The 25,785-nt window shown below is 35.6% G+C and overlaps 2 protein-coding genes across 3 annotated transcripts; both read right to left on the minus strand.

The window, feature by feature from the left end:
• Positions 1-52: 52 nt before the first annotated feature.
• Positions 53-3,905, minus strand: LOC21385682 (serine--glyoxylate aminotransferase). Its single transcript, XM_010095952.2, has 5 exons — positions 3,795-3,905; positions 2,113-2,349; positions 1,573-1,857; positions 390-756; positions 53-272 (listed from the first exon to the last, which is right to left on the minus strand). Exons 2-5 carry the CDS (start codon positions 2,315-2,317, stop codon positions 53-55), a joined length of 1,077 nt encoding a protein of 358 aa, XP_010094254.1. The 5' UTR covers positions 2,318-2,349; positions 3,795-3,905.
• Positions 3,906-5,866: 1,961 nt separating this feature from the next.
• Positions 5,867-23,143, minus strand: LOC21385683 (protein CHROMATIN REMODELING 5). Of its 2 annotated transcripts, none has more exons than XM_024164174.1 (30): positions 22,490-23,143; positions 22,268-22,335; positions 21,007-21,444; positions 20,261-20,485; positions 19,999-20,082; positions 18,641-18,700; positions 18,430-18,533; positions 17,928-17,979; positions 17,318-17,381; positions 16,887-16,980; positions 16,698-16,785; positions 16,449-16,583; positions 15,000-15,188; positions 14,809-14,876; positions 13,694-13,787; positions 13,452-13,576; positions 13,295-13,358; positions 12,279-12,491; positions 11,403-11,645; positions 11,138-11,248; positions 10,884-10,970; positions 10,503-10,685; positions 10,217-10,297; positions 9,815-10,051; positions 8,969-9,124; positions 8,680-8,856; positions 8,427-8,609; positions 7,337-7,690; positions 7,131-7,224; positions 5,867-6,837 (listed from the first exon to the last, which is right to left on the minus strand). In XM_024164174.1, the coding sequence occupies exons 1-30, from the start codon at positions 23,070-23,072 to the stop codon at positions 6,347-6,349; spliced, it is 5,145 nt and encodes a 1,714-aa protein (XP_024019942.1). In that variant the 5' UTR covers positions 23,073-23,143; the 3' UTR covers positions 5,867-6,346. The 2 variants fall into 2 exon arrangements, with proteins under 2 accessions (XP_024019942.1, XP_024019941.1); XM_024164173.1 differs by having other exon boundaries at positions 22,268-22,338.
• Between the last annotated feature and the right edge of the window lie 2,642 nt (positions 23,144-25,785).

Below are 25,785 nucleotides of genomic sequence, written 5' to 3' on the forward strand. Positions count from 1 at the left end.
TTTTCTTTGTTTCTAAACTAATGTTTATTCATAAGAGAAAACTATTGAGTTTTTAGAGTACCTCATTCAGGTTACCAAGATGCCCTATTCTGAAAACCTTCCCAGCTACCTTGTTCAGGCCAAGTCCTAAGCTCAGATTGTATCTTTTCCATGCTCTTTTAACAATCTCTGTACTATCAATGTAAGGAGGAACAAGAACAGCAGTCACTGTGTCACTGTACCATTCCTCCTTTTGGGTGCAGTTCTTCAACCCCCATGCCTCAACAGCAAGCCTGCTTTAAACAAATTTATGAAAAAATTGCGATGTAAAACACTTCATTTAACAACAAGACATGGTATATGCTATTCAAATTCTGTGCCTATGTAGGCGGAAAGTAATATAGTTTTACCTTGTTGCTTTCCCCAAACGACTATGCCTTGCGATCACATTGTCGAGTCCTTCCTCGAAAATGAGATCGAGAGCTGCCCTCAGCCCATACAACAACTGGATGGAAGGGGTGTAGGGCCAATATGTTCCTAACTTATAGAACTTCAAGTAGTCGTTCCAGTCAAAGAAGACTCTCACCGATTTTGCGGATTTAGAGGCCTCCAGAGCTTTGGGGCTAGCACACACAATACCGATCCCAGTGGGAAGAGAGAGAGCTTTCTGAGAGCCAGTTAAAGCAACATCAACTCCCCATTCGTCCATGCGGAAATCAAGAGCGCATATGGAAGACACCCCATCAACAAGCAACAGTGCTGGATGCCCATAGTCATCTGAGAGTTCAATAGAATGTGAGAAGCAGCCATTATGTTGGGAAATTTATAAGTAAAACTAATGAGATATTTAAAATTACAGCACATTGAATGATGTTGAATCAAGAAGTTTGCCAGTGAAAAGGCTGCTTGTTCTATGCATCATAATACAGAAGCTATGAAAACTCTATACCAATAATATTGGAAACTTGTGCAGCTATAGCTTAAGAATTTCCATCTATATAGCCAAGTTCTCGCCATTATGAATCAAGTGAAAATCAAATGCTTCCCAACCATGGAAATCAATAATGGCCCAAATATATACTGATATAAAACAAGATTGGGATATTAGAATTTGAATTGTGTATTTATGTACTAGAATGTTATTGTACTAGGATGTGCTTTAGTTTCGATACATAATTTCCAATTTAAGACTGTTTATCTTTTAGGACTATTTAGAATGTATTGAATTTTATATTGCTATGTTTTACTTCCATTGAAAGGTTTAGACGTATAGTGAATGTCATTTCACTAGAGCTGATATTAACAAAATGAATATTGAGATTATTGGTTTTCCTGCTCTCTTTAGAATCTATGTTTCTTCCCCTGTGGTTCTACTTCTCTATCTAGTGGTACTTTCTCTTTTTTTTTTCTTTTTTTTTTCTCCTATCTCGATTTTATCTTTTCCACCTTGGTCCTACAACATATACTTAACACGAAAAAATGTAACAAGCATAAGAATTTGCTTCCTTACTGCCACTGCTCCAGTAACAGTTGAACCAAAAGGAATAAACTAATGTATTCTAATTAATCTCTTTGCAGAGGTGATCCACTTACCAAGTAGTTGTCTCACTTTTGCCAAGTTATTAGTAACTCCAGTTGCTGTCTCATTGTGAACAATGCAAATTGCCTTGATGGAATGGGCACGGTCTTCTGCGAGTTTTGCTTCCAGAACCTCTAGGTTGGCACCCTGGCCCCAATCACTTTCGACAACATCGACATTGAACTTGAGACGTTGCTGCTGATCAATCCAGAGCAGACTGAATTGACCGATCAGGAAAGATACAATCCGGTCGCCTGGAGATAATGTGTTTGTGAGTGCACTCTCCCATGCACCAGTACCTATGAAGAGAAGAGAAAACCATTACTTTCACTAGCACATAAACAGAAATGCCCAAGAAGCCAAATGACATGTAAATGAACTTTTGAGCCTTCAAAATGATTCACAAAACAGATCATGGATGCGTATGATAGATATAACTTCAAGGCTGTGAATTTTAGGACTAAAACTATTCTTGGCGCTTGACAGAAGTTTGAAATATAAATTTAACATGTTGTCACATAATTTTTACATATAATCCTTATTGGACAGAGTACCAGTGGTTGGGATCAGAAATGGGGTTCCAGATGTAGTCTTGAAAATCATCTTCACATCCTCAAGGAGAACTTTGGTCATTGCTGGAATAGCAGGAGAGCGGTAATCTTCATTGTTCCTGTTCATTGCCCGAATGACTGGTTCCGGGATGTTGACGGGCCCCGGGACAAAGAGGTGGTGCCTTCCTGGTCCATTGACGTAGTCCATCTTCTCTTCCTAGCAGTTTGAAAGTTTCACTGCTGCAGAACACAATTGAAGAGGATCAATTTCAGTTGCAGAAAACTCAGTTTTTCCATATCCATTAAAAATCTCCACATATATGAGCTTCAGCTATGTGCTGGGCATTTTGGAGCCTAAACATCTCAGGTACATAAAGGAAGCTCAATTTCATCTATAGTTAATGGCCTTATTTCATCTACTATTTTGTCTCAAAAGATTAAAGACTCAAAATAATATTTGGAATTCACTACAGGTTTTAATAAAAAGCTTACTGAATAAAGTAATATGGACAAGGAAAGATGGAAAAAAAAAGGGTGAATTCATTCTCTATTTATGTTGAGATTCCTCAATTAACAGTTCCACATAAACATTACAACAATTAGAAACTACAAGCCAAAAGACCTTTTTTTTTTAAGTATTCTTTAGTTCCTCTATTTTGGAATCGAGTATAAAAAGCCATATTATCAACAAAGTAGTATGTCACGGAGCAATAATAGTATTAGACTTAATAGGGCTTTTTTTTTTTTTTGGGCATGGATCAGATTAACTATTGTCATCAGCATTCTTCTCATTTTGTATGCTTCATCTCAAAAATAGTATGACTTTGGCTAAACATGCATTAAAACAAAAAACAAAAAAAAAAAACAATAACAAAAACTCTTATTATTTCAAAACCCCAAGACTGCATGAGCCAATAGCTGAATTGCTGAAAACATTTTTTTTCCTTCTCCATGCGTCCAAAAATACCTATTTTTTTCTCGAGTTTATGTTATTATTAAAAAAAAAAATTTGGTATTACCATAAGTTTTCACAGCATAGTGATCACTCTATAATATTACTAATCAATCAATTAAAACAAGGAAATAAAAAAAGACCATTTCTTGAATGGTAACTGTAAAAGAAATCTCAACGCAACAAGAAGATCAATAAAAGAAAATACCAAGTTCTTAATGTTGGAAAACCATGAACACCTATTGAACAACATTTCCCAGTAAAAAATAATACTTCTTTTTTTTTTTTTTTGAAGATCATCCTTAACATAAAGGAAAATAATCGAACAAATTTTTTTTCCTAAAAACATATCAATAACTTAGATAAGAAGCATAACATATGTTCCTTCATTAGTTACTTGATACCAATTAGAACATTTAACAGGAAAAGAAAATCTATAAATTTGCTTCTTCTTCTTTTTTTATTTTTTTCTTTTTTCTAGTGCAAATTAGCTTAATTCTAGGACCTCATATCATATGGACCATTTAAACAATTGATTAAAGAAATAAAAATAACATCATGAAGCTCATATTTTGTTACCACAAATTGTGAGACATAGCAAAGCCATACATACACACGTTATGCGTAACCAAAAAAATAAATAAACAAAAGAACAAAATATGCATAGAAAAAGTCATGTATTGATATGGGCAAATCTGAATATTGCAGAAGGAGAGGTGTAAGTAAAGAATACCTGGAAAGAGAATCTTCCTCTCAGATTTCGTAGAATTTCCTGAGAGCAAATTAGCACAAACCTACACAGAGAAGTAGGACCTTGGAAGAGAACTGCCAAAGGAGCTATATATTTTTATAATGAGAGCGCGGGAGAGAGCCAATCAACCATCAAGGTTCCCATGTGGGTCCCACCTTCCTTAACGTGGCAGATAAGAGCACACAAAGGGGTTCATCTTGCGGCTAAGAATGAATAACATGCAAGTTCTCGACCTCAGCTTTGGAATTGCTTTTTGACATATATTTTCTTCGCATTTGAAGTTTAGCTGCAAACATAATTGCTCCAATGCCCCTCAATTCTTGGTTTTCTTTCTTGACTACCCATTTTTTTAATTTTTTTTTTCATTACTTTGTGACATGATCAAGTAACTCTAACACCAATTGCAACGAACAAGGTACTAAATAATCATATGTATAGTTAGCTGTTTCTTAGACCCTATCGGATTTTGGTGAATAGCAAGTAAAATTAGATTGGATTCAATTGGTGGATAATAAAACATTACTGTGCTACCTAATTGGGTGGCACACCAGTTAGGATGTTTTTTTTGCTTTTTCCTCCTCTTATAATGAGTTCAAGATTTGATACTCCGCAGCTCCTTTTTAGGATTGGGCTTATAGTGGTTAGATTAGAGTAAAAATTGAGATTATCTTTTGAGTAGAATTGAGTCAGATCATTTCTGTTTTATTCAGATTAGAGTAAAAACTGAGATCATCTTTGAGTAGAATTGAGTCATATCATTTCTGTTTTATTAGTGGTCCTAGATTTCTGCTATAGACAAAGGGGATGTCCCCCTTATAATCAGCACACACGCCCCAAAAAAAAAAGAATTACTATGTTTCCAATGCCAAGTTGTGAGCTTAAAAGGATTACTAACCAAGAGTTGGCAAGTTTTTTCAAAAGGGAGCCTTGTTTAGTTCGTTACAAGGACTTGAATGAAATGAACATGTCAAATACACAAGTAAAATAGAAAATGGAGAAAACCCAGGTGCAGAAATGGAAACTGCCCAGAACGTATGGACAGAAAACCTGTAAACAAAGATAAAGTCATTTTCAAGCCTTGTGGTTTAGTATAGGCATGCAGTTTGGAAAAATAGAAGCTTGAGGTTGAGAAAACAATGTGAAGGATAAAGTGATAATGCGTTGTCAACCACACCTCTCCCTTGGGAACCAACACCACACAGCACTTTTTCAAACACTCTAATTTTGCAAATTTTCTAATTACTGTTTTTATTGTTATTTTAAACTGTTTGACACCAGTCTTTTCTTGTTTTTTCTTTCTTTTCTTTTTTTTTTTCTTTTTCGATGCTCATGTTGGAATGTGTCACTAGTTGCTACTATGTGGTGTGTGGTGTATATTCATTTTCCTTTCTTTTTTTTTTCCCCCTTCTGTTTTTCCCCTATATTGCAATTTGTTTTACTCTTGTATAAGTAAACAAACTACATATTGAATTTATTTCAGCTTAAATTTCTAACCATAAAAAGAGAAATCACTTACGGAATCTAAAGTCATTGGATGGCTATTTTGGTATATACATAATGACGTAACCAAAATCAATTTTGTCACACATGGGCAACAATAAAATGATTTTTTCACTTTAAATTATGTTGTCAATGACTACAGAGATTCTAGGGATTCTGTGAGTTATCACAACCTAAGTGACAAATAAATAATCATTTCAGAGTCCATGAATCTTGTTAGATCCATCAATTGACGAATTACATCAAATGAAAAATAACGTTCCATAAAAAGTAATGATTCCTCATAAATTGGAAAATAACGTTTTGATATTATATTAGAATAAAAATTAAAACTTTTATAAAATAGATAAGAGTTGAAACGTTTATTTGCTTATTGCCACAAATTTGTTGAAACTATAAGTTTGATAGTCGACACACACACACACACACACACACACAAACCCGCATGAACTTGATTTGAATGGAGCACAGACGTGGTCTTTTTTTTCTAAGAAAGATTAAACAAGAAGAGGAAATATTCAGAGAAAATCATGAATTAGTGAAAGAAATGGCAGGACAGTTGCCATGAATGAAAATTAGCCAAAAATTATTGCAAAATTGGTAATGTACAATTTCCGTTAAGGCCTAATACACAAAAGATGTTCTGCTCAATGTATGTGTATACATCAGATGAGTAACGAGTAATCCTTATACCTAACTTTCACTATACAAGTAAACAAATTACCAACTGAACTCATCTTCAAAAAGTACAAAAAGAAGAGGGAAAAAAATGGCAGCAAGACTAACGTCTTGCACATATGGCAAGAACTTTGGCTCTTTACCTCAGCCCCTTGGTCTTGGACAACGACTTTTCGGTTAATGGACGCATATCCCGTTTGGTCTTGGATCAGTCTCAGAATACCGTACAGGAATCTGCAAAAATTTTATTCCCATGGTTGAAAAAATCTCCAGAGAATATTTAAGGGCTGAAGCGGTCAATGCCACAGGTGAGCGCTGTTGCCTTCACTCTTTTGTCAGCCGCTTTCAATCCATCCCTACTTGATACTGGATGGGAAACCTTGTCTTGGGGGTAATCCAGGCTGACGCGTCCTAAAAGGCCTCTCATTACCCGCACGCCTATTTTCAAATGGTGCTGCCCCAAGGATCCCCAACGAGTTAGGGTCGGTTATCCGGGTGCCATTACTCAAAGCTCTTTGAGGTGGGGCCAGAACTTGGAACTGACTCTCAGCTTCCGCTCTTCTCCTTCGTTTCCACGCTTCGAATTTGGCTGTATCATGACCCTTCTGAAATGGATCCGGCCCCGGGTTTGTTGTTGTCGCATTTCTGAAACCTCTTTGACGGGAGAAAGGAGTAAAATGAATTGCGTCCCCATCTCTGCCAAAGGAACCAGAAGCAGAACCATTGGCATGAGAAGGGCCTGCCTCCTCTTCCCTCTCCTGTCTAAGTTTGGAATAAATTTGATGTAGTCTCTCACCGGACAAATTTGAATAGGTAGATACGTAGTTCCACAATCGCATGGTCATCCCTGTATAATAATGAAGTAAGAACTGAACTGAACAATAAACATGCATAATGGAGGGAGGGAAAAAAAAGGACCAAGAATAATAATAATAATAATAATAAGAATAATAATAAACGCATATTCAGGATTAAAGAAAACCAATAAACAATAAACACACTTTAATAGAAATTAATTATTGCATAAGAAAGGAAAATAAACCATAATACAGAAATGTGAGAGAGATGGCAGCAACGGCAAATATCATAGCACAACCAGTCAAGAACGACTAATATAAATTAACCAGAGGAAGAACGTACTATCTTGTCTGTATGGCTCCTCCTCGTGCTCAATAACAATTTGATCTATTTTTCGTCCAAGAAGTTGTAAATAATTTCGTATTTTTGAAAGCACCTGAGGATGGAGCAAAAGAAAAAGAACATTCAATAAAATCATTTTACTGCACCACGTAGGAGGAAAAACATAAGAGCAGGGACGTCAATGCACAAACATAATAAAAATGTACCTTTTCCTTTGGAAGATCAGCACTAATAGTCTGCAACCGTTGAAGACGTCCCAGGGTTTTCGTTTGATCAACCATGACATCCTCACACCATTCCATCCATTTCTCCTCCTTGAACTTCTCATATACTTCTTCATTATCTGACATTTCACCCTCCTCTTTAACTAAAGGTTCAACTTTCTGGGGTTTTGCAAGTCTGTCCTTGTTTGTTTGACCAGCAACCATAGCTGAACCTGCTTTACCCTTCTTCCCCCGACCCTGAGATGCAGGCACATTGAGGATATTCTCCCTGTCCTTCTTAGAAACCTTCTTACCCGCTTTAGTGCTTGAATTCTTCCTACCAAGAGCAGCAATTTCCTGTTACATATGTGATGATAATCAGTTCATGCAAAGAATACCCAGATAAAATGAACATCAACATGGTTCTTTTGAAAAATTCAGTCATTTATCAGTATGTACAGATTATAAGCACCATACCAAAAAAGAGGTATGGCTAGAATGATACGATACAACAGCATAACACACGGAGGACGCCACTCTTGCACATTAAATTGACAAAGAAACAAAGACAAGATAACACTTGATGATGAGAAAAACTCATTTCAAAGACAACAAATGAGCCTGCCCATAAACATTAGTTTGACCAAAATACCGAACCATCTTTCCATCTGATGCAATCTGGCATTTATCCAAGCATGGATTCTTGAACGAGTGCAAAGCAACAATAGAGAATACTAAAAGTTCACAGTAATATCTTCCATAAACAGAGGAAGTCCAAAACAAGTGAACAGAAAATGTACGTAAACAAAAATAAAATAAAATAAAAGAGAGAAGAAAGAAAGAACAATATAGTTAAGGACATCGATACACAGGTTCATCTCTTCTAAACAAATAAATCAAGATTGTTTTCATAAGAAACAAGAATATGATACAATCATGAATATAAAATTAACCCCCCAGTTTTGCTCTTCCACAAATGAGCCATATAATAAAGTCCACAAGTTTATCATCTTACAGATGCAAGCTGATTGTCCTAATCCTGGTTATTCCAATTCATGCAAGAATACACTAACAATGGCCAGAAGCTGCCTACCATTTCAAGGAGAGCATTAGCACGGTCTCTCAAATTAGGAGCACGAGGTAAAAAGGTTTCATGATGTTGCAACTCCACTGGAGCAATCTTTTTCGTAAGGCCAAGTGTTTCATCTAGCCTTATCTTTTCCCAATTGCCAAAGCCATGATAATGTATTCCCAGAAGCAATCTTGCATCATCAACTATAACGGAATAATAATCAGAAAAAGAAAATAGTAATAAAATACCTTTCGAGTAAGAGAAGTAGGGAAAACTGATTCCAACCACAACCTTTCGACCAATTTGAAGGTTTCAGGTATGACAGGGCACGAAATTGTGCAATTGGATCTTCATAGCGACTAATGCGCTTTGCTAGAAGTTGAAGTTCTTGAACACGTGTTAGGAGATCACTAGCCTTCACAGGGACTCCAAAAAAATCCAACAAGGGTCCCTAGAGATAAGTTCCAAATGTACATATGAACACCACAAAACCTTGCAAAATAAATCCAAAGCAATTATTGCCTTCAATAGAAATTACCAAGAAAACAGAATCTCAAACAAACCTTTGGGTCCAAGCTTCCTATTTCAACTGCTTCTTTACAACCATCAATCAATGCATTGAAAAGCTCAATCTGAGCATCTGGCTGAGCTGCTGCAACTGCACCTCCAACCTCCTCAACAGTTAAGCTAATTTGGCTCTCGTTTCCAAATTTCATAACCTAAATTCCAATTCGGGAAGTGTAAATCAAAAGCAAAAAAATGAGACAAGTTAGAGGACAAATCATCATGATAGCACATACCAAAACCCAGACATCCTCAGCTATAAGTATCAGACATGAAATTCAACAACTAAAATTTATTTATTTGAGAACCAAAATAAATAAATAACAGGACAAATCATCACGATAGCACATACCAAAACCCAGACATCCTCAGCTATAAGTATCAGACATCAAATTCAACAACTAAAATTTATTTATTTGAGAACCAAAATAAATAAATAAATAAATAAAAGTATAAATGGAATTCCATACATAAATAGAGCACAAATCTCAACTAGAACAAAATATAAATCATCCATGATATTTCTTTTCCTCATCAGTACGACCTTCTATCTCCAAGGGGATGGGGAGGGGGTTCGGGGGAGGGGAAGGGTTCCTCTCCCTTATCGTGAATTTCTAGGAATTGGAATTAAATGTATATAAACTTTAAAAAGCCGTTAACTTTTCAACAAACACCAACACAAGAATGAACTTAATAATGCTTAAAAAAAATTATATCAAAGGGTTGCCACTATACTGAAGACAAAAAAGGATATGAACTGTGACGACTACAAATTCTTTTAGAAGACAAAAAAAATATATGAACTGTGATGACTACAAAAATCCAAAAGAACAATAGAACCTTACCGCACGAGAAAATCTTAATGCATCCCTCTTGGGCAAATTTCCACCTGACCATCTTCTTACTTGAACGGATGCCCCTTCTATCATTGGTGCTGAGGGGACCAAATAGTCTGCCTTGCGACGTTTCTGGGCTCTCTCCGGAGGCTCAGATTCTTTCTTCTTCCTTTTGCTACTTCGCTCAGGAGGAGCCACTTCTGCATAACTCTTAGTGTTTCTTGCAGCACGAGGAACCAGAGCTTCCTAAGCAACCAAAAACAAGAAAAATAAATAAATAAATAAATCAGTGAAGTTAGATAATATAAAAATATTAAATTGTTAAAAATATATTTCCTAAGGTATTAATTTAGAAAAGGATATCAAATTAAATTTTGTTTTAAGAATAATATCAACAAAATAAGTTTATACTTCAGCTTGGGCTACTGCATCTGGCTTTATCCAACGACTCCAAAAACTTCCATCATCTTCAGCACTGCCCAAATTGGCAACCTGGATATTTGTATAAAATGAAAAAGTAAAAAATTTCATCAGACAGACAATTCAATGTACGTGCAAAAATCAAAAGAAACGATGAGTGCAAAACAAACTAGATGATTAACTGTTCCACAGCCCTGGGAAGAAAAAAAGAATTGAAAAAATGTAACAAGAAAGTTGAGACACAATTAAAGTAGAGAAGCAAAGAGAACTATCTTGCCTTAAAAGCACTCAACAACTCATGCCCTTGCTCTCCTCCAGCTTCCTTTTCTTCAACCTTCTCTGCTCTTTCAAGAATCTCATCAATGTCCATACTCAAGAGTCTTTTCTTACTTTCTTCCTCGTTCTTGTCTTCTTTAAAAAGTTCCTCTGCTCCAAATCTTAAGATAGCCGACAGCTCATTCTGCCATTGTGTAATAATAGGAAATGCCAGTTAGGAGTGTTTATTTCGAGGAAACAAAATAACCAGCCACCATAGTATTTCGATGCTGACTTGCAACATTACCTCCCAAGGAGAGAGGAGGGAGGGAGAGAACTTGCGGGGGATGGGGGAAGGATAAACACAACTGGAATCCTACAAAAAGTTCAGACAATCCCATACCTTATCAAAGTAACTCCCTTTCTTTGCTTCTTTCCTCTCCAATCTACCTTCTGCATTTAGTTTCTGGATAACCAAGTGGTCAAGAACCTAAAGAGTACATGCATACAAGAAGAACAAGAATAACTGGTGAAACGGTGCATAAAGTTTTGGAATCCATGTAGCTTTGACAAACAATTACGAATACAAATATTTTGTACAAACATATGAAGGTATAATTCAGTATATCATGCATTCAAAAGGTTTCTGTTATCAACCATCTTCTTCTTAGCTCGCTCCAAGATATCTTCCTCAACGCTTTTGCTTGTGACAAATCTGTAGATGTTAACGACTTCTTGTTGACCAATTCTATGAGCTCTACTCATTGCCTGGCACATAGTTTGAGAAAACACTTGCTATAAGTAAAAAAAAAAAAAAAAAATTCTTTCATAGTGTGCAATTAAGAACCGCACAACACATTATTTAGGAACCAAAGAAAGAGAAAAGCTAAAGATGAAAAAAAGAGGTTTCAAGTCAATCAACCTGTAGGTCATTTTGAGGATTCCAGTCTGAATCAAAAATTATAACAGTATCAGCCGTTGCAAGGTTGATACCAAGTCCACCTGCCCGAGTTGAAAGAAGGAAGCAGAAATCATCACTACCAGGTGCATTAAAATGATCCATTGCCTGCTGACGCAACTCTGCCTTTGTACTGCCATCAAGCCTTTGAAACTGAAACCCTCTAAAAGACATATACTCTGCTAGTATATCCAACATTCTTACCATCTGCAATAAGTCAGAATTATACCCGTCGGTCCATAACATTTACCAGGGTACTAAAACACAAAATATAAGGGATCATCATGGCCCAGAAACTGCTTCACCAAAATGACATCTTAGATCTAGTATATATTGAAATGTAGAATAAAGAAATGACGAGTTTCACTCATACAAAACCAAAGTACTTGAGAAACTTCCTCAAAAAGTTAGGTAGTCCTAGAGCATTGACACTTTTATTTATATTATAGCATCAACCTTTGCGCAATAAGTCACCACAATAAGGGATAGGAATCCAGGTAATGCGCAACTTTTTTATAGATGCAAAGTGTGTTCTGACATGAAAAGAAGACAAGGCTTCATCAGATATAACAGAAAAGTACTTTTTCCTTATCCATGGAATTTGTTATATTAAATAAATGGAGGCTCTACTCTTCGCACTACAACCATTTGACCTGTTGGAGACAAATGTTGTATCCTCAAACGTCCGAGGATAGATACAATATCAACAATTGTCTCCCACATTAAAGATGAATCAAAAGCCTCTAAAAGTATAAAGACCAGAGTAGCATTCCATACAGTTTGATAGCTTCAAGTAGCCTACCAAAGAAACATATTCAAAAAATGGTATCTCAAACAAACCTGGGAAAAGATCAAAACACGATGCTTTGTCTCATGCAACCTAACAAGCAGCTTATCAAGGATAACTAACTTTCCGCTGCTTAAAATAATTCTCTCAAGTTTACTGCTATCATAAATTATCGAGTCTCCTCCATAACCATGATCTGCACTTTCAAAGAGGAAGGGATGATTGCAGCACTTCTTCAACTCAACCACAATATTTAAAAGTGAAACCTGAAGAAAAGGAAAAATCTTGATTATGCAATAAAATCTTGACAATACTCAAGGGGGAAAAAGATCATCATAACGATTTCAAAAAAAAACAAAAGATCATCATAACTATTTGGAAACAATAATTGCAGGAATAAGCCAAAGAATATTGAAATTATAGTAGTGGCTGTAGTACGCAAAATGACATTCTTACTTGCCAATATGCAAGTACGAGACACCAAGGAAAGAAATTCACTCTCATGAAATGGGTTTCAGATTCATCTACAGATGATGTGGGAAAATTATGGAACAAGTACATCCGAAGGAGAATCTCTTGTACTGATCTAAGCCAACTGGTGTTTGAATGACTATTGTGATTCAAAAGCAGTTGCAGGAAATCCTGCAGAACCTAAACATCAAATTATCTATAAAAGGAAAATTTCAAATACAGAATTCCAATCAGCCTATCTTTACTTACGTGTGGCTTTTAGTTTAGGAACTTGCATTAATAGTTTTGAATTATGGCATGAAAATTATTTAGTTTTTTACTCATGAAGAAAACTCCAAGTTTTGAACACTAAAAACTTACAAGCATGAGTTGTGCTCCCTCCAGAGAGGAAAAGAAGTGTGGATTTGGGTAGTGAAGAGAGTGGAAAAGGAAGAAATGTGAAAACGAGCTAGCATATGCAACTTTAAGAGGAAAGAGCCAAAAGGAGAATAGGATAACTCTGGACGGTCATCTTGACATTTGAATTCATAACTATAGAAGCACATAACTAATAGCTCAATGCCAGAAACTCTTAGTGACATTTGAAACAGATAATAACCTGATTCCCGCGAACTCCTTTGTTCAGATCATGGAAGTTGCGTTCCAATATCCACTTATAGTACCTGGAAGAAAGAATTTATCACCAGATATGTAGAGTCACTTGAGAGATGGCAATAAAGAGTGCCTCTTCATTACAAGTTCACAATACGACTTACTGTTTCTGAAGAGGAGACATTTCAACCCTAAGAATTCGCTCAATTTTTGGAGGCAAAGACTTCTCTACATCCTTGATAACTCTACGGAGAATGTGAGGCCTTAATTCCATATGAAGATTAGCCAGCTATACAAAACAAAAGCAGATATTTCATTTTAGAGTGGAAATTTATGAAGAAAAAAGAAGGGTGGGGAGTGGGGTGTGGTTTTAGGGCAAGAGTATAAAGAAGCCATTTAAGCCTACCTCACTCTCATTAAATGAGCTGAGATTCTTGTAATTTTGAACAAAATCATCTTTATTTTTGAACTTATCTGGATCAAGGAAGTGAAGCAGGGCCCTAGAAAAAAGGGGGAAAAGTGAATAAAGAAAATAATAAGCAAAGCATGGATGCATGCACATAACATAATGTAACGCACCAGTAAATGATGACAGTAGTAAACTTTCCCCTATCCATGTAGAATAAAAGAGTGTTTCAGGAAAATCAAAATAGTTTCAAGTCCTTCCTTTATAAATACAAAATTTACTCCTTATGTAAAGCTTGTACATTATTTTATTTCCAAAAAGTTGCAAGCTCAACTAAGCTGAATAAGTATGAAAGCAGGCCCTACCTTAAATCGATATGTTATTAAAATAACGTCTAGAAGTGTCCAAAAGGTGACCGTTTCTTTATATCAGCTGATAAAATAGTTCCTTAATAGTCTGTAGCGTATTTTTAGAAGACAAAAGCAAGGGAGACACTAAATTCCACGGCTTCAAACATTAGCATATCTAGAATCAAACGTAACTGCTTCATAGTTTTCGCATCACAAAAAGATCCTGAAGCGTATATGCAGCATATGTAGATCATCAAGTAGAAATACAAGAAAGAATAGACTTAATTGGAATAGAGGAGGAAAAAAAATAACAGATAAATTATATATCTCTAATATGCCAAGAAAGTGGGATTTAAAGTCAAAGATATGTTAGGATCATGGTTGAGTCCCACATTGCTAAAGTATGGGCTTAGCGTGTGGGTTTATAACCACTTGGGCACCCTCTCCCTACAAGCTAGCTTTTGGGGATGAGTTCTACCCAAGGGTTATAACAAGATACTGCAACTGCAGAATATAGAAGCAACATTGTAGATGAAGCAATAAGTTAAACTCATATAATAGTTTATAACACATCCAATAGCTAATAGATTTAGTATAACGAAAGTTGATGCTTATCTACATTTACTTAAGGGACACCATAAAACAAAAGTATAAAGTTAAGAGGACCAAGTAGAGTAGGTACATGACCAAGTTGGTCACAAGGATTGGCTACTTAACATCCAAAAGCTGTAGACTCGGTGTTATTAAGGAAAATAAATCATTTACCATAACTCTTCCACGCTGTTCTGTAATGGAGTGCCCGTTATAAGCAATTTGTTCTTGGTGCTAAATTCCTGTCAATTTAGGATACCACTTAATACAAGCAAACTCGACTTCAAATAGCAAAATACTGGCAAACTAAGCTTAAAAGAAGAAAGATTCCAATGGACTGAAATTGATTGGCTCCATTGACTTACAGAAAGAGTTGTGTATAACTGTGCTTCACTATTCTTTAACCTGTGAGCTTCATCAACCATCAAATAGCTCCACTTTATCTTTGAAAGAACAGCTTTATCCTTTAGAACAACTTCATATGTAGTCAATAATGCATTGAACTTTATAGGCCTGCCAACCTTTTTGTTATAAAATTCATACTGCTGACAAACCTACATCCCAAACAAAACTATCAGAGACCTTTAAATGGAGACGGCTAAATAACAGTAACTCTCATGAACAAAAAATATAATTTTTTTTAGGTAAAAGAAAAAAAAAATAGATTTCAAGCATAATTAAATAATACAGAACAAAAGGTTGATCATGTCCGTGTTGACACATGGTACACAGATACAAGAGTGTGCCACTTGATGAGAAGGTTCTAGAACATTTCTTTTTTAAAATTAACAATATAACTCTTGCATATTTCAGGATCACCAAGCATAATTAAATAATACAGAACAAAAGGTTGATCATGTCCGTGTTGAAACATGGTACACAGATACAAGAGTGTGCCACTTGATGAGAAGATTCCAGAACATTTCTTTTTAAAAATTAACAATATAACTATTGCATATTTCAGGATCACCAGGGAATCAAGACTGTTCCGTACTCATCTTGCACTATGATATTTTAGGTCTATGATGACAGTAACTTCAATAAAAAGTTGCAGAAGGAATCAGAGTGCAAGTTAAGAGCGGCAAAGGGCTATAAAATAACTCTGCTTCCTTGCGCAGCTACCTGAGAGGCTCATTAGATAAGCAATAAGAAATAATTGTCCTAGAAGTCCTTTTTCATCTCTACGATGGTAAAATATCTCAGGAATTAACTTTCTACATCTCTCTAAATCTGGAGACATGCATCACATCCACAAGTGAATGATGACATTGGTATAGACATCAGTTAAAAAGGAAGAAAAAAAATCCTAATGGCTCAAGGACAGTATTCAAATTGCTAAGCAAACCTTGCTAACCAAACCAAAGGCCTGACCATTCCAACCAAAACCCCATGAGCTTTGTCGTAGGTGCCCATGAGTTTTTTTTTTTTTAATAAATGAGAAACAGAAATTTTGACCATGACAGAATAGAGTACATGAAGAAGCAAACAATGGAAGAGAACAGGACTCCAGGGAGAGAGAAGAATGAGAAAAAGATAGAAAAAATAAATAAAAAATAAGGCCATCTTTAGGTCACTTGAAAACTAGAATTTAGATAGGTCACTAAGCACTGCAATATCTATGAACTATAGGATTTTAAAGCAGATTGTTGTATAAACTTTTTGTGTTTAGACTTTTTGGTTAGTCATTCAATCTCTGCTCCTCTCGCCTCTGTGTACTTTTTTGCCTTCTTAGTACATTTCTGTCTTTCATAAATAAAAACTTTAAAAGAATGAAAGTACCTTCCCTTATCAGTAATACAAAAAACTTGACTCACCTCCCGGCTTGCACGGGTACCAACATATACAATAACATTCATGTCAGGGAGCCACTTCCTAAATTCTTTTGCCCAATTCGACAAGGTAGATAAAGGTACGACAACAAGAAACGGTCCATGGATCTGTTGAGCATTCTGTGAAAAGGGAAATAGAAATATTAATCTCATGTTTACCTCGAAAGTAACTCATGAAAGCAAAACTTCAAGAAATTTCATAAAAGAAAACCAAAGAAAAAAAAAGGCGCTCACCTGTAAGAAACCAAGCATGGATACTGACTGAACGGTCTTACCAAGACCCATTTCATCAGCTAAAATAACATTAGTATCATTTCTCCAGCTGCAAAAAGCAGGAGATGCTAATCAGGAAATCATCGGAAGATAATATTTTAGGTATCACTTAATTTGGTAAAAGAAGAGTTTCAAATACAAATGCCAAACCTATTAACAAGAAAATTCAAACCCTCAAGCTGATAATCACGCAGCTTTCCACCCCTCAGCCAATCAGGCTGTTCGTCAAGCTTCCGTAAACTTGCTAAAAAATACAAGTGTTCTCTCGTTAAATGATAATCAATAACAAAAACTGTCCACTACAATAACTACTTATACAGGGGAAAAGAAGAAAGGCACTATGTGTAGCGAAACCAATCTAGTTCGCTACATATAAATCACGACAAAAACTGTCCACAATGAAGTTAACACTGCTATCAGAGAAGTGACACCTAACACCCAAATGGAATATAAATTGACTTCCATGATCATGCAAATAGAAATAGCCGTATTTCCCTGGTTTTTGTTTTTTTTCAAAGAAAAGAGTGACGTTTAGTCTTAACGTTCAGCTAGTCTATTCTGAATTGCAAAGAAACACCAACCTTTGCTCTTTTTGCGCTGGAAATCCACCTTTTGTCCCTGTATGGCTATTTCAGACTCGCGAGCCTGCTCACAAATGACAAAGCACAACCCTTACTATGGCACAGAAGCATGTTCTATTTATGCGTGATGCCATGCATGTGGTGTGTATACTAACCCAAATTTTTGCTGCAGTTCGACCAACGTTAAGCTCATTTCCCTTATACTATCTAAATTTTCAGATGATAGTAAAGTCAAAAGGTTTTATTCCATTCTATCTACTTCGGTAAATTAGACATGTCATGAGCCTTTTTTAATTTCTAGAAATTAAAATAAATCACTTTTTCTTGTTTTCCATAAAAAGCAATTTTCCCCCTTCTTAACTCTCCTCATTTTAAGAGTTGTCTGTTTTCTCTTTTATTTTCCCCTACGGAAACAACATTGTGAATATTTGTGAAGACAACTATCAAAATAGGCAATCAATGGAACAGTAAAATTTGGGGCTTTGTTCTGGGGGCAAAAGTACAAGGACATTAGGAACTCTCTCACCAGATACAAGTTGATAGATAACATGTATTGTTAAGTAAATGTTACTTGCAAATATTATAATCAAACTACAACTTAGTACAATACCTTATACTCATCAATGGCATCTTGGGCAAATGCGATATCTACATCCTTCTCCCTAAATCCACAATCCACTCGTGAGTATATGCATTCATTTATATCACACAAATCAAGGGGGAAAATTCAAAAAGAAGAATCAAAGCAAATACAAAACAAGACAATAAAAGAGCAGTTTGACATAGTTGGAACCCTTTAATTTGTTGGATTTGAACGTGCTAAACTTTATCTAAGAAACAAAAATATGTAAAAACAAATCTAGCAACGTCACAGCAAAATATTGCTAGAAATCAAAATGTGTAACAGGAACTGCTAAATTTATGGCCCAAAGAGCACTTCTGGTGCACAATTCTGCAATTTAGTTGAAAATTTGTTTGTAAAATCATTTAAAAGATCCTCATACAAGGTCAAACAAACGTAAAAAGTCAGCCCCTGATTATTAATTTGAGAACCAAAATAGTAACACCAGTTGAAATATCAGTTAATAGACTGCAAATCTTTTTTGATATACCATGTTGCTTCAGCGTAAGATAATCCTTGCCACTTAACCAGATACTCTGGTATGACATCCCCTGTGCTATCCTTACTAATGCGGTCTGCAATTACCCTTTCCACCTGATATGAATACATTGGACCAATTACGAAAAATACTAATTGAGAGGGAAAAAGTCAATAGGAAGGCAGGCACATATGACAAACAAAAATAGTACACGAAAGTGAACCTGACTATTTTGCTTGATGAGGTCCAAGTCCATTTCCTTGCTCACATCATTAACCTCAATCTTCGAAAAGAAACAGACATACAAAAAATAATGAGGCACGAAAGAAGTATATTCCACAATATAATAAGCACCCAGGGACCAAAACTAGCAACTAGAAACCAAAATACACGTTAAAATAATATTTTTTTATGGCAATTTTTTTTAATTTCGTAATAACAACAACAATAACACCAAAAATTTCAAATATGTTAAATGTCTAAACTTTCCACTTTTTTCCACTCGGTGATCATGCTTCCATTCATGTTTTCAGGCTAACATTCCATATATGTGTGATTGTCATTATATCTTGAATCCATACCTAAGAAATGAAGGACAACATATAAAGCACGCTTTTCTCTATTGCCTATCATATCTAGAACATAACTAAAATCTTGGGACAGGAAGCAGTAGCAAGAAGTTATGAACGAATCAATTTCCTATAAAGATGGATTTTTCACACCTTCACTCATCAAAGAAGTTCTGTTCGGTGAAAATTGACACAAAAAGCTCCAAGGCTCTAGCATTCACGGCTAGGCTATATTTGGTCCAAGTATAATCTCAAACTCTATCAAATAAGCTTCCAACAACGTTAATTGATGGCTACATGATCACTCATCTACTCAGCTATATTTCACATCAAACTCAACTGAGCCATAATCACAACTTATGGCAACTCTCACATGCAAATTGCAATAAATTCATCTTAATTTTTTTTTCTTATAAGAAACCTTCATTTCGTGGATAAAGAAATCAACTTTAAAGGAAAGAGGGCAAGGAGTCCTCAGAAGGCAGAAAAAACAGTCTTAACGTGAATTTAATTGATTGAAGCAATAATTGAAAGGATCAAAAGTCAATAATACAATTCAATCATAGAAGTTCCAAACAGCACAACAGAGATAACTTAGCTCTGATAAAAATTAATGCGAAGTGTGTATTTCTTTGCATAGTTAATATGAATCTATCTCTAGTTCATTGAAGAGAAATTTCTTTGCATACTTCATATGAATCTATCTCTAGTTTATTGAAGAGAGAGAGAGAGAGAGAGACAGAAAGAGATGTTTCCCAATTGTCTTAGCCTTTGTTTATCACGACACTATTACAAGCAGACTGGTTTTAAAGTTCTCCCAGCTAATTGAATAAATAAATAAATAATTAAAAAGAATTAGGAACATCATGATGTCTAACGAATCTAACAAAGCACATACAACAGAATGATACTATTTTAATAAATCTAAAACATCATCTGCAATTGTCAACCCTTATTTAAACATTTTAACTTTCCAACCAAAGTGTGTGAAGATAGCAATTGAGCATATTACCTCTTCGCGTGTGACTGCCTTCCTATATTTGACATCCTCCATTACCTTCTTAGTGTAATTCAAAACCTTCTTAAAACCACTTAGCTGCAAAATCACAGAATAAAATTATAGAGAAACCTGAAGAAAGAAAAGGATGAAATGCCAGTAATCAAAGCTACATCAAGAATTAAGTTTAACAACATAACACATATTTTTAGTGTTATGTTAAACAAATAGAACTTCTTAATATGCACATAAGCAGCGCATGAAATGTAAATCATACATTCTGCAACTCAGAAAACGACTTCCACTGACAATGCAAATGGGACTGGCCTTTCCATTTTATCAAAAATTCCATCTCATTCAAATCCGGCTCAGAATCAAACAAGTGGCTCAATAGAATAGGCTCAGTTGATCTATTATTTCTAAGAGCTTCTTCAGCCGTTCCCTTTGGTTGATGCCACAGCACCTTCTCGATACTATCACCATCTTCCTCTTCAAGCTCCTCCTAGAAAGGTGAACAAAGTAATAATTCAAGTATGTCATCAGTGATCCAAAAAGAATGCACCAAAAGGAAAGGAACATTTGAAGATAAGTTTAAGAGATCCCATTAATACACGATGCACAAACAGAACTAACATCGTAACTAGCAAGTCTTGTCAAGATATTATAATAAATGAAGCAGAAACCAGTGCCCATGCCCCACAAGCAAAGCAGCAGTTAGAAAAAGAAAACTTATGTGAAAGCAGCAAAAAGAAAAAGGTGAGCCCCACTTAAAAGTTTATGCTTAAAAGGTTGAGGGTTCAGGTCACTCTGAGCCCCACTTAAAAGTAGTGGCATTCCCCCCTCCCCTTGTATCAAAAAAGTCTCGTGTCTAAGATTATCCCACTCAATTCTGAACAATCAAGACATATGCTTGGAAGTTCAAAATAAAAAGTCCAACAAGGGAACTTGAGATAAAATCTCCTTAACAGCAAGAAAAGAAAAACAAATACACGAGTTTAATGTATGTATATTGAAAGAGTGCACCTTTTGGGACTTTTTCTTCATGCTTTCATCAACGTCCTCGCTTTCATCACTTTCAACATACGACACCTTCCGAACAGACCTACTGGAGGTGCGTACTTCACTGTTTCTTCCGGTTAAAGTGGTAGATAAAGTAGATCGGCCACTATTTTTGCGAAGATTTACACCTTTCTTCCTCGTGCTTTTGAAACCCTCATCACTGTCACTATCAGAATCCTCTGCTGAAGATTCATCATCTCCAAATGATGACTTCCCTCTTCTTTGCCGACCATATCCCTGAAAAGATTTGTGCTCTCTTGTAGATTTAACACTACGCCCACCTTTACCGTGTTTCTTACTCTTTAGTTTCTTTGCATAATAAGAATCATCCTCATCAGAAATATCCAGCTCATTCTCACTGTCGTCTTCTTCTTCAGAGTCTTCACCTACCCAATCTTTATCCTGGTGTCACTAAAATACATCATTAGCATGCATGAAGAACCAATTTTCACATTAGCATTCAAAAGAATTCAACAAAACCACTCAATCCATGCAACAAATCAACTCCCCCTCAATAAAACTGAAAAGGAGACAGAAATTTATAACATAAAAACTAATACAGTACTATTACATTTATTTATTAAAAAAAATGTATAGAGTACACAAAAATATGTGTTTTCATGGACGTCAAAAGAAGAAGAAGTTTATGATCAGGAGTATGTGAACACAAAAATGCACACCTCAACAATACTTTGAAGAAATTAAGTATACGGAAAAATGATAAACGTGAGAATTCCTATTACTGTAATCACATTTTGTTCTGTGCGTTCCATTTTGCTAGGTATCAGATCTCTTAGTTCAAATTATTTCATAGAGTTATACAAAATACCTCAAAAATCAATTATTCAGAATAAGAACTCGACTTAAATGAATATCAGGGCTTTGAGAGAGACAGATTAATCCAATAAGCCAGCTACGAAGCACTGTATTTTACCAAGGCCAAATAATAACACGGGAGGAGAGAAAATCAAGGCATTGCCTTAAGAAAGTTAATCACAAGGCTATGGCAAAAATAAGGACCTGTTCTTGCAAAATATTTAACAATTCAACACACTAAAAAGAGATACCTTTCAATAGCACCACAATAATTTGAGAATTCTCTAACAATCTATGACCTAATGAGAGAAAGAGTTGAAGAGTCATCTATTTTGTCGATGCCTTTAGCACTCTCCATTAAAATTTCAATCTTTTGAATGAACCATATTGTAAATCAATTATGACAAACCTTCTTCAAAGTGCGACCACTTGTAGCAACATCATCAGGTTCAAAATCTACATCATCAGGATCATCTCCTGCTATCACAAAGACAGCATAAATTCAGTCATAAACTCTTGATTACAGATTGCAACAACTCCTAATTGTGTTAACGAGCACCCAACAAGGAGAACAAGCAGCACCGACTACTGCAGCGATGCCCTAAAATAACAGAGTGTAAAACAAAATTACCATCTTCATACTCTTCTTCATAATCGGCATCATCATTGTTGTTGTCATCATCATCACCATCATCAAAATTGTTATTATCATTCATAATTCTAGAAGCTCTAACAATGTTCTTATTGAATGCAGCAGGCTTTAATTGTGGCCTTGAATTTGACACAGTAGAATTATGAAATCCTCTATAATTCACTGAGTCACTCTGCTCTTTTCCGTCCTGCTCGTAATATTCATCAGACAACATCTCATCTGTGGCGACATCAGAAGGGCCCTGTTGACCCTTGCCTGCATATTTTGGGCCATCATCATCTTCAGAATCTAATCTTTGTTCCCTGCCATCTGATGAATTATCATAAGATCCATCTACATTTCTATAATCAGAATCCTGCCCAGAATCCAATGCATTCTGCGAGTGCATAGGTTGGCAGTCCTTCCAGAAGGTGGAACCCCATTTTCCAGCCATGGCAGTTCTCCTCCCAGAAGGTTGCAAATTCCCTACTGTCCTTCCATCGTCATTAACAGTTGCCTCATTCTGTAACCTACTAGCATCATCCGGTTCACCTTCGCTTTGTTCCTGTGCGTCCATGTTCATATCAAAGTCCTTTTCACTCGAAGTCACATCTATATACTCATTCCCTACAGAATTCTGAATTCCGTTTGCACTCTTTCAATCTCACAGAAGACCTGACCTGGATAACAACAATGAAAAGGCTAATTAATAAAGCCCCTAAAACATTGCTGAAAACATAAATTACGGTAATTACTCCCTCAAGAACGAAGAAACGGGAGTAAAATATAAAGAAGGAATGCCAAATGAAAAGAAGGAAAGCCAGAAAACACCATGGAACAGGACAGTGGGAAGAGGAGAATGACTCAGAAAACTAAATAAGAATTATTTACGCCCATTTAAGTGGAATTTATTGAATAACAATTTAAATCTAGTAAATAACTTCTCGTGGACCAAAATTTTCATTTCTTTCTTCACGTAGAGCCAGGAAAATTGAAAGAATCGAAAAGAAAACAGCTTTGAGCGTAATTCTGTAAATGGTTTAGTTTAAAACAAGCAGAAACCAACAGTAAGCTTCAAATTCAATAACTTGGAGGGAAAAAATGGCAAAATTAAGTATCTTTGATTACTCCCAACCTAAAACACTAAAAACCAATCGTGCATGACTTTGAAAAACACTCGCAATGAACCAAAACAATGCAATCCAATTCTAGGACAATCAAAAACCAGCAAATTCAACAAAATTTGATCTCGATATTCCATAGAACCATCAATGCCAAGAAATCCAATCGCATAATCAAATCAAGCAGAGCAAGCAATAGATCAACGCGCGAATTCACGAAATCGAAATGGAAATCAGACTGCTAAAACCCCTAGCGAACTTCCCCAAGCAAACCCTAGAAGCAAAACCGGACCTCAAATCCACAACCGGAAGCCCTAATCGAAGAGAAAGCGCGCTGAAACGAGCGAATCCGACGATCAAACAAGCATTCGCAGCGAAGCAAAAGACAGAGAAGAGACTCACCGCCAAGGTCTAACGAACGAGCCTAACTAATTGGGTCAATATCGAGACGAGAAGCACAAGTGCGCAGGTTAACAATCGTGCGCCTCCGACGAAGACTCACCGGAAAATGAACGGCCGACGGCGAGGGGATTAAATTAAAACAAGGAAAAGTGGTGGTTCGGTAGCGGAATTTCGGGAGAGATAAAATTGGCGGCGGCGGGTGCTAACGTGCGCCGGGTGCGCAGATAAAATCGTCCGATTTAGGAGGAAGCGGAGGAGGCGGTTTTGGATTAATCGTAGACGACGACGACGGTGGTGGTGCCCAACGCCCAAAAAGAAGTTCAATTTTGGGGTAGAGAGAGAAAGAAAGGGAGAAAATGAAAAGCAGTAGTATTTTTCTAGAGAGAGAAAGGGGGAAGGGAAAATTAGAGAAGGGATTTTTGGGGATTTTGGGATTAATTTTTCATTTCATTTTCTTTTCCTTGAAGAAACGTGTTTATAGACACTCTCTCTCGCTCTGTATTTTCTCTCTCTAGTCTTTAAGAATGTTCATAATTTGGCCCCCAGAAGTTTGTGTGGGCTCACGTAGTAAGAAAGGACCAATGGGTTGTAGCCACGTGGATACGTGGTCGAATGGTGGTTGATCGGACGGTGTGGGTTATTGGAGCTGTTGGGAGTTACTGCGCGGTTTGTTGTTGGGGATTTGAAACCAGGGCAGGGCTGGGTGATAATAATGGGCTAGGCTCAAATATGAGCCTACATTATGGGCTGATCCAGATGCATCCTAACGAGAGAAAAAAGGAAAGAGGGACATAATACCCTCATGGAAATTTTCTCACTCCTAAATAATAAATTTTTTAATCCAATACTTATACTAAGAAAAGAATATTAATTAAAAATAAAAGGTAAAAATTTAAATTCATACACTTTTAAAGATAAATTTTACAATTTTTTCAATAAAAAAAAGAGTTAAAGTTAAGAGAAATTGTAACATATAGGCCATTTTGTAAAGTTATTTGTGGTAAATAACATATTTAACAACAATGAAAATAAATAACACAATTTAAAATTTAAATACATAGTATTCCAATTTTACCTTTTATAACTTTATGTGTTAAAGGTTACACTTACCGGGTAAATCTTTCATTTATCAAACATTAACTTTTTAAAAATTATATTTTGACCTTTTATTTTTTTTAATTTATATTTTGGCCTTTTGAGTTTTTAAGAAATTATATTTTGACCCAAATTTTAAAATTTGTTTACATAGCATCATTTACCTTTTATTTACACCCTTGCTAAATGATGAATTTACAGAGCATTTACCAGATAAATCCATCATTTACGATAAATGACGAATTTATATGATAAATGCATCATTTATCGACTAATAGGTATTCTAATTTTATGCTTATTTTTATATGGTATATGCTCTATTTACCTGATAAATCTTTCATTTACTAGACAACCCCATTTTCTATATTTTAGTAAATAATAAATTTACCATGCAAATCATCATTTTACCATAAATTAATGAACTGTTTACAACACTAAATTCTTTATTTTGCTACTAAACCCCTAAATTTTTAAAAAATCACATTTTGACTCAAATTTTAAATTTTTTTGCATATACACCCGTAATAAATGAACAAGTTACTAAGTAAATTCACCATGTAAAATCCTTTATTTATGGTAAATTGTCAATTTACCAAAAATTAACTTACTGTTTACAATATCAAATCCTCTGTTTGATTGATAAATCCATTATTTACCACATAAACTCTTCATTTACTA

The sequence above is a fragment of the Morus notabilis genome, unplaced genomic scaffold (genome assembly GCF_000414095.1).
Source record: "Morus notabilis unplaced genomic scaffold, ASM41409v2 Scaffold3075, whole genome shotgun sequence".
Lineage (NCBI taxonomy): Eukaryota > Viridiplantae > Streptophyta > Magnoliopsida > Rosales > Moraceae > Morus > Morus notabilis.